This window comes from Bos grunniens, chromosome 8 (genome assembly GCF_055505025.1).
Source record: "Bos grunniens cultivar Pamir isolate PY7600 chromosome 8, Bosgru_T2T1.0, whole genome shotgun sequence".
NCBI classification, from domain to species: Eukaryota; Metazoa; Chordata; class Mammalia; order Artiodactyla; family Bovidae; genus Bos; species Bos grunniens.
The window spans coordinates 37,400,473-37,410,447 of NC_141172.1; the positions used below are offsets into that span (position 1 = coordinate 37,400,473).

The 9,975-nt window shown below is 37.5% G+C and overlaps 1 protein-coding gene across 18 annotated transcripts in view; it reads left to right on the forward strand.

The window, feature by feature from the left end:
- BRD10 (bromodomain containing 10) overlaps nucleotides 1-8,798 on the forward strand; it is a 110,138-nt gene extending 101,340 nt beyond the window's left edge. For all 18 annotated transcript variants that reach the window (XR_015169586.1, XR_015169587.1, XM_086415185.1 and 15 more), the window contains 2 exons: nucleotides 3,219-3,409; nucleotides 4,525-8,798. Coding sequence is in view for 16 of the 18 variants with exons in the window: in XM_086415185.1 (XP_086271311.1) it covers nucleotides 3,219-3,409; nucleotides 4,525-8,156 (3,823 nt within the window). In the remaining 2 variants the exon portion in view is untranslated. The remainder of the gene's footprint in view (nucleotides 1-3,218; nucleotides 3,410-4,524) is intronic.
- Nucleotides 8,799-9,975: the final 1,177 nt, after the last annotated feature.

Sequence of the window (9,975 nt, forward strand, 5' to 3'; positions counted from 1 at the left end):
TAAGGAGAGCTGAGTGAATGAGAAGGAAAGTGGTAAGAGTTGAGAGTCAGAGAAATACAGATAAAGGTAGCCAGATCATATCTTTTCCAGTGAGTCAGCTCTTCACATCAGGTGGCCAAAGTATTGCACCTTGAGCAAAAGCAGGGCATCAGAGGATGAGATGGTTAAATAGCATCACCAACTCAGTGGACATGAATTTGAGCAAACTCTGGGAGATAGTGGAGGACAGAGGAGCCTGGCATGCTACAGTCCATGGGTAGCAAAGAGTCGGAAATAATGACTGAACACCAACACAGCCAGACCATATAGGAATTTAAGGAGTTTGGCTTTTACTCTGAGACAAGAAGCCTTTGAAGGGTTTTAAACAGGAATTACATGATCTGACTTTTTTTAAAGTACTCCCTTCTGCCTACTTGGTTGAGATTAGAGTGGCACAAAGATACAGGCAGGAAATCAGTTACGCTTAGCAGTAGTCCAGGTGAAAAATGATAGTGGCTTGGACGACAGTAGTAGCAATGCAAACAGCAAAGAGTGGTTGAATTCTGGATATATCTTGAAAGTAAGATTGGTAGAATTTCCTTAAGACTTGCATATGGAGTGTCAGAAAAAAAAATGAGAAAAAGGTGGTGCCAATATTTTTATCTAAACAGCTAGAATAATGAAATTGCCAATAGTTGAGATAGAGGAAACAGAATTTTGGGGAGGGGATGGATTGAGGAGTTAGGATTTCAACATGTTAAGTTTGATATCCCTTTCAGCCATCTAATTGGAGATACTGAATAAGCAGTTTAGTATATGAGTTGCAATTCAAGGGAGTAAGCCAGAGTAAAGATATAAATTTGGGGGTTGTCAGAATATAGATTATACTTACGCTATGAGATAATAGAAATCACCTAGTATATGAGCACAGTTAAGAGACTGAACCCTGGGGCATTCCAGCATTTAGATGTGGTGGAGATGGTAGGACTCAGCAGAAGATACTGAGGAGGAATATTTAGCAAGATGGAGCATAACCAAGAGAAATAGTGATGTTTTAGAAACAGGTTTAAAAAAAAGTCTCAAAAAGGAAACTGCTCATGATGAACTGAGGAAAATGAGGGTAAAAGTCTTAGTCTTTTGAAGAGAATGAGGGGTGAGGAATTGGAGTTTTTCTATAAAAGTAGAGCAGAGAAGTAGGGCAGTACCTGGAAGGACAAGTTGGAGTCAAGAGAGTGCTTTAGTTTTGTTTTTGTCCTTGTTTGTTTTTCTTCCTGGGAGAAATAACATGTTTGTATACTGGCGGAAATGATCAAATAGAGAGGCAGAAATGGATCAGACAATGGAAGGTACTTTGGAGATTCTTGACTAGTTGAGGGAGGATGCATAAGTTGGAGGGGTCAGCTTAGAGAATATGAGGGGGTTAGATGGAGAATATGAGTACAGATGAAGGTCTTAAGTTGCAGACAAGGTGTGAGCATATGAAAGTTCTTGTCTGATTGCTTCTTCCATTTTCTGTGAAATAAAGAGCAAAGTCTTTAGCCAAGGTGAGAAGAAGACTAAGAAGGGAGAAACTTTATACTACCCCCCTTTCAGTTCAGTTCAGTCGCATGAATCGCAGCACACCAGGCCTCCCTGTGCATCAGCAACTCCCGGAGTTCACTCGGACTCACGTCCATTGAGTCAGTGATGCCATCCAGCCATCTCATCCTCTGTCGTCCCCTTCTCCTCCTGCCCCCAATCCCTCCCAGCAGCAGTCTTTTCCAGTGAGTCAGCTCTTCACATGAGGTGGCCAAAGTACTGGAGTTTCAGCTTCAGCATCATTCCCTCCAAAGAAATCCTAGGGCTGAGCTCCTTCAGAATGGACTGGTTGGATCTCCTTGCAGTCCAAGGGACTCTCAAGAGTCTTCTCCAACACCACAGTTCAAAAGCATCAATTCTTCGGCAATCAGCTTTCTTCACAGTCCAACTCTCACATCCATACATGACCACAGGAAAAACGATAGCCTTCACTAGACGGACCTTTGTTGGCAAAGTAATGTCTCTGCTTTTGAATATGCTGTCTAGGTTGGTTATAACTTTCCTTCCAAGGAGTAAGCGTCTTTTAATTTCATGGCTGCAGTCACCATCTGCAGTGATTTTGGAGCCCAAAAAATAAAGTCTGACACTGTTTCCACTGTTTACCTATTTCCCATGAAGTGATGGGACCAGATGCCAAAAGGAAATTAAATTTAGTTATCCTTTGATAATCCAGTCTATTATCTTATAGCTCTCATCTGCTCTGTAAAACCCTTAAGCAATCATTGAAACGTAAATACATTGAGAGTAATTACTAACTAACATTTGTTAAATATATATGTGCCACACATAACTATGAGATAAGTATCTTTGTACACATAAGTAAACTGATGCTTAGAAAGTTTAAGGAACTTGTCTGAAGTCTTACAACTGCTTAGTGACAGAGGTGAGATTTAAACTCCGGTATGCACAGATAGGGATTTGTAGCAAAAGTAAATTGGAGAATGTATGTTCAGATTTTTTTAAACAAACAAAATAAACAAAGATTAAAATAGAATAGAGAAACTCAACTGAAAGCAAATGAATAATAAAGGATTTTTTAAATACCATGCAATCACTTGGAAATGTTTCTATTTCTTGTAGTTTCATAGAAACATAAGTACTGTTTTTATGTGAAAAGGATCACTTTCCAGCTTTGTTTTCCTATACTTAATTTAAAAAAAAAATTCTAGTGAGACCCAAGGTTTAGATAGGATTGCTTTCGGTATTAAATGAAGGATTATTTTTGTTTGTTACTCTTTGTAGGAGTCAAAAATAATAAATATTGTTTCTTAGAATTTTTTGATTAACGCTTTTAAGTGACCTTTTAAACAGTATTATAATCAATTTTAAGACTATCTCAAGTCTATTTCTGTCAGTGTAGCTAGAGAAAAAAGTTAATCTTTTTCACATTTTCACATTTAATAGGTCTCCCAATAGCCTTTAAAATGACAGTGGGTGGTATGTGCAAATACTTTACAGATACAATCTTTAAGTTTCCTATGCCTACACCTTGTGTTGTGTCTTCTTGAACAATCATCATTGGCATCTTACACACACTTGATTAAAATATAGGTTTAGTGACTTAATTGAAAATACTGAAATAAATAGTTTGAAATATTGAGTTACTGTAGCTTCCAAGAGATTAACACATACGTATTTTTATGCTGAATATTTTATTTCAGGAGTCGCCTAAAGAAAGACTACGATGATTTTAGAAGACAGCCTGATCATGATAAATTTGCTAGAGAACTGTGGACTAGTGAAGAAGGTGAAGGAGATCCTGGAAGAGAAACCCCTAAAGTAGAAATCAGTAGCAAGTCTGTAGACACCACAGAACCTCTAGATATCCTGGAGAAGGATCATTTTGATTTAGGTGGGCATTCAAACTTTCTTTAAATCAACACTACAAGCACAAAGAGAAATTTTAGTATCTTTTGTGGAGATAGAAGATAGTCTGGTTAATGAGGTTTATTGATTGGGGAAATCTATTATGTTTGAAGCTGTGCTAATGTCTTATTAAAGGTTCTTTGGAGTCATTATTACTGTTCTAGGAGTTTCTAGAACCAGTACCTGACTCCAAACTATAGGCAAGTTATTGCTCAGTACAGACCACACATCATTAATATACAATCCCTTTGAAATAGGTGTATCCTCTTCTTTTTATTGTTGTTATTTTTGAAACACTATATGTGATGTTGCTTAAATGAAACTTGGCAAGTCCCTAATAATTGTGAAGTGTTTTTTGTTTTTATTTTTTATGTTGATGACCTAATGTGACTAGAGTGGACACCTCATTCTTATAAGGAGGCTGGATAAGATTATCTTTAATTCCTTTCAATTTGTCAGATTATATTATTCTGTAAATCCAGTTAAATAACTTTCCTTAGTTATCTGATAGGTATGAAAATTTGTGCTTAGAAATGTATTAACCTATTACATTTCATGTCTTTGGTGAATTGAAAAGGTGTAACTTCTCATCAGCCCAATTTGACCAGATATGAACATAAATTTTTTACTGTAGGAATAATTGAACAGCAGAAAAAAACTGAATGTTTTTTATTCTTTACAGTCTCTCTCTAAAAAAAAGAAAATAGGGAGAAACGTCTCTCTTTGATATGAAGATTTCTCTGTCTAGAAGGAGAAAAGTAGACTAGTAGAGTACTAGTCTACTGTAAATTCTGAGCCCTAATTGCTGGCTTGAGTATCTCAAGTTGTAAAGTCCTTTTACACTTGTATTGGCAGCAGAATCTGACCAAACATAATTTTCTCATTAATAATATGTTGTTCTTGGGAATGGTTACAGTATGAGGATAACCATGTCAATGGTCTCCTTACCTTAATTTCCATCAGTGGTACTGAGACTTGAATCGCACTACAGTTTTTTTAATAAATCGCTGGATCAAAGATTGACTTTCTTTGTTTATAATTGATCTTATCATTGCTATTCAGTTTTTTATATAAACAAAATGTTGTTTTTATCATTTTCAGATGATATGAAATTGTCAGAAATAGATTTTCCTATGGCCAGAAGTAAGTTGTTGAAAAAGGAATTGCCTTCTAAAGATGTACTGAAGACACTGCCTAAAACACTTAAACGACAGTCCAAGCAAATTAGTTACCTGGATGATAGCACAAAAGAGCTTTCCCCAAGGAAGAAAGCAAAGTTAAGCACAAATGAGACAGTGGTTGAGAATGCAGAAGGTGATGTACAGATGGACTGTTTGAATGAATCAAAGCATACAGAGCCACTGTGTCCAGAGTCGTTTGCCTCATTGGATTCAACACCAGTGTCTACTCTCCAGAAAGGGACCAAACCTATTCAGGCCTTGCTTGCAAAGAATATTGGGAACAAAGTGACCTTAACAAATCAACTGCCCCCTTCCACAGGTAGAAGTGCCCCTGCTGTGGAAAAGCCAGTTATATCTCCTCCAGAAGCAAGCCCCATAAAGCCAGCATTGACCTGCCACACCAGTACAAAAGGTCCTTTACAGATGGTATACAAAATGCCCTGTGGTCAGTGGTTGCCCTTAGATCTTCATAACAGCTCTGTAAAGATTCAGATGCAACCTATGCTAGATCCTAAATCAGGAGAAAAAATTATGCAACAGGTTCTCATTCTGCCTAAGAATTTTGTGATTCAGCACAAGGAAGGGAAAGCAGTTGCAAAAGAAATACCACCACTTCAACAAAAAGGTACAGAACAACATGGTTCATCTTTCCCACAGACAGCAAATGTAAACTCTTCTTTACCATCAGTTCTTGTCAACCCAACAGGAACTGTTTCTACCCAACTACCTAATACAGCTTTCAACAAGACAGTTACCCCTTTGTCAAATGTGAGTAGTGCTCGACCACAGTCTTTGACATCTGTAACCTCCATAAGTAATTTGTTAGCACCACCAGTTAAGACTAGCCAGAGTGAGGCAGGAAAAGTCAAGAACACAGTTTCAGCCGCCGCGTTCCCACAGCCCATTGCTTCACCCACCATTTCCTCAACAGTTCAGCCTCAGTTATCAGCAACAACACTAAATGGATCTACAAATTCCAGTAGTTCCCTCAACTGTTTTGCACAACAGACTGCTGATTCTTCTGAAGCAAAGCAAGAACTGAAAACTGTGTGTATAAGAGATTCACAGTCAATTCTTGTTAGGACACGAGGTGGAAACACTGGAGTTGTAAAAGTACAGACCAGTCCAGATCAGAATTCACCCAACAGTTTATCCTCGAGTTCAGTTTTCACTATTGCTCCTCAGCTTCAGGCATTTCTGGTACCAAAATCAACAGCTTCATCATCATCTGCTTTTTCGTCAGTAGCTGGAACAACTGCTACATCTAGTCTCCCATCTTTTGGCCAAGCACTTACTTCTGTTTCCATTCCAGCTGGCTTTAATCCATCCACAGGCAAAAATCTTAAATTTACATTAAGCCAACCTTCCTGCAGTGGTAATTTGGGCCATATGATAGATAAAACTTCACCCATGCCCTCCTCTCCCTTAAAGTCCTCTGTTTCTTCTAGCCCTCTATTATCAACAGCAAATAGTTCGGTAAGTGTAATTAACGTATCAACAGGAAATTGTGGACAAACCAGTTCAAATGTTATTCGTACACCAGCTAAACATCAACAAGTAGATTATGTCACAAAAAGTTACCCTGTTACAAGATCAGAAGCAACAGCAAATGGAGATACTATCAGTGGGACTCCAGTGCAGAAACTTATGCTGGTGTCAGCTCCATCTGTTCTTTCTTCTGGCAGTGGAACTTCGATTAATGTGGCACCTGCACCAACATCTCCAGGTGTTTCTGCCCAGAAATTAGTTTTTATAAATGCTGCAATTCCCAGTGGCACTTCAACCCCAACTATTGTAGCAGAACCATTAAAACAAGCTCTTCCTTCTCCATTGAGTAAAACATATGTTAAGCCTCCAGAACAGCCCCAGATAGTACTAATTCCATCTACAGTGGGAACACCAATAAAAATAAATTCATCGCCAACTGTGTCTCAGATAAAAGATGTGAAAATTGGGCTAAACATAGGCCAAGCAATTGTTAATACTTCAGGCAGTGTGCCAGCTCTACCGTCAATTAACATATTGCAAAATGTAACCTCAAAAGGAGAAGAGAAAAGTAGCAAGGGCTATGTTTTACCATTGTCAACAAATGGCAGTTCAATTCCAGTAAGCTCAAATATTATGAGTCAAAATATTACTCCTGTTAATGAATCAGTGGTTTCTGCTTCAAGAACAGTAAACATGTTTTCAGGAACAGGAGCAAATGTATCTTTGGGTTCTGTTTCAGTGACCTCAACCTCTGCCTCAGTTGGGACACGACCTCCTGTTTTAGTCAGTGGAAATGATACCTCTTCAAGAATTATGCCTAGTTTGTCAAACAGACTTTGCACATCAAATCTCGGAAACACTGTGGCTATATCAACTGTGAAAACAGGACATCTTGCATCATCTGTTCTGATTTCAGCTACACAACCAACAGTGTCTCCGAAATGTCTAACATCAGCTTTGCAAATCCCTGTTACTGTTGCCTTGCCTACACCTGTGACTATATCCCCTAAAATAATCAATACAGTTGCACAAGCAGCAACAGTTCCAGGAACTACACGTTCTGTATCTCTTTCTAAAAGACAATCTCGGACTTCGGTCCAGTTTCAGTCACCGGGGGTTTCAACTACAGTGCCAACAAATATAAACACAAATAAACCTCAAACTGAATTGCCATCCCTTTCACCAAATCCAGGTAAAATAATTAACATTTCCAATTTTGCTTCTCTGCCAAACCAGCAAATGTCCCCTGCTTTCTTAAAAGCGACCCCTAGTTACAGTTCTACTCCAGGTGTCACTGCCATTCACACTGCTACAGCACCATCAAATGTAACTAGTCTAATAGGGAGTCAGTTCAGTGAACCTTGTATTCAGCAAAAAATAGTCATCAACACCAGTACACCTTTGGCACCTGGTACTCAGATCATGATTAATGGAGCCCGGTTTATAGTTCCACCACAAGGTCTTGGAGCAGGCAGCCATGTTCTTCTTATATCTACTAATCCAAAATATGGACCTCCCTTAGTTGTTAATAGTGGCCAAGGTGCTCAGCCTACGCCAGTAGATAACCTGGCCCAGAAGATCACACTAGCATCAAATAATTCTTTAAGTGGGCAACCTGTAAAACATTGTCTAAAAAGCTCTACAAAAATTGTAAACTCTCTTGGGAATGCAAGTTCTCTATCCACAATACCTGCAGCACCACAAATCATAAACCCAACTGCTAAAGTTTCTGTTCCACCTCCTGTACCAACAGTGTCACTGACTTCAGTAATTAAGTCTCCTCCAGCAACTCTTTTGGCTAAGACATCTTTGGTTTCTGCCATTTGTTCTAGTAATCCTCCACTGCCAAGTAACACTTCAGTATTTCATTTGGACACGTCAGTCAAAAAATTACTGGTCAGCCCAGAAGGAGCCATTTTGAATACCATAAATACTCCAGCATCTAAGGTTTCTTCAGTCTCTCCATCACTCTCTCAAATTGTATCTGCCAGTCGAAATCCTGCCTCTGTCTTCCCTGCTTTTCAGTCATCTGGCTTAGAGAAGCCTGACACAGCTGCATCTTGAATTTAGACTAAACGAGCCAGTTTTTAAATAATGGGGCATTGTTTTGACTCCCATAAAAATTTTAACTGTTTATTATACTGTTGAAAACATACTATACATAGTTTGTGTGTGTGTTAATGTATCTTTTCATTAGCTTGCAACAAGGCTTTGATTTTCTTGGGGAGGAAAAAATCTGTTCCGTTTCACTCATTGATGTGAGTATGTTTTCAAAGGTTATTTGTTTAAAATAGACAGGATTTACCTGTCTATATGACATAAATTGAACAGTCAAGTTTGACTAGTTTGGAATAAGCTAGGGTTTTGCACACCTGCATCGACATGTTTCTTCTTGAATTTGGACTGTTGCAGCGTGTATCTCTGATACAATATTCTGTGTCTTTAGTGGAATAATATTTTTGTTTCTGTAAAAAAATATATATATATATATTTATGCATTGTGAAAATGCAGTCCATTGTGTAAAATTGTACATATCCCTAAATCCTTAACAACCTGTACTAAACTATATGTACAAAGAACTATGCTGTCTTATTTATGTTTTGTTTACATAATGTATAGTTTTTTAAGTATTTTAGTAATTTTGGACCAGTGAACTGTTAGCATCAATGCAGAAGAATCTGCATGTAATAAACTGAGTTGCTGTATTTCCTTGTTTGAATACCATTTTTGAAGTGCGTTCTTGTTCTGTTGAAAGATAACGTGATATAAAATGAGGACAGATATTTACAAAAAGGAATTTTAAGCTAGGAAATTTTAACCACAAACAGCATGTTTACAAGGCTTTACAATTTACAAACTTTGTTTCCACATATCTCATTTGACTTTCACAGTTAATCTTGAAATTTTAAATGGTGTGTCCTAGGTCACTCAGCTAGTGGATGGTATGTGCTGTGCTAAGTTGCTTCAATCATGTCCGACTCTTTGCGACCCCACGGACTTAAGACCTCCAGGCTCCTCTGTCCATGGAATTCTCCAGGCAGAAACACTGAGTGGGTTGTCATTTCCTTCTTCAAGTGGATGGTATATTCAGTATTTGAACCTAATGCTTTAAATCCTTTTTGCATAACTTTACATGACTTCTGCTTTAAAATTTCACTCTGGATTTCATTGTTTTAACTTTTTTTTCTTAATTCATCACCAAATTCTACATTGATCAAAGTAAGTAATAATCTTAAGCCAAATGTTTTTTTTCAACTTTTTAAATAATTTTGGATTCAGAAGAAGTTGCAATGATAGTATGAGAAGTTTCACGTACCCTTCACCTAATTTCCCCCGATACATTTATTTTTACATTGAGGGGTTGGTTCATAGTGATTTTCCAAAATGATATTTAAAAACATGAATTTTTTTTAGTTTAGAATGATGAATGCAAGCACCTTTTCAAATTATTTATGAATACTCCCTCCTTTTTTGCAGATTTTTCATTACAGAGCAGTTACTTAAATTTCATGGTAAAGCAGTGTTTATGGGTCAGCTTACTCTTGGGTTTTAACGTTATGGTATTTCAGATTTGCCTTTACTTAAATAAAAGGTAGATTTTATACTTACTCAATGTTTGTATCCATTATCTTATTTGGGATAATGATTGCATACTTGTCCACATTCCATTTGTAGTGATATTATTAAACCTCATCACATGGAGTTAATAGTCCAAGGTTGAAGATGGTATGGAAGAGTAGGCCTGAAGACTTCTTTTGAAACTACACTGAAATTTATTAGTTATCAAAATGAAGAGGGCAGTGAGAATATTCCTGGAAAGTTGTTAAAGTCTTTCAAAAGCCTGTATTCATACTCTAAGGCAGTAACTTTGCTAATCATGTC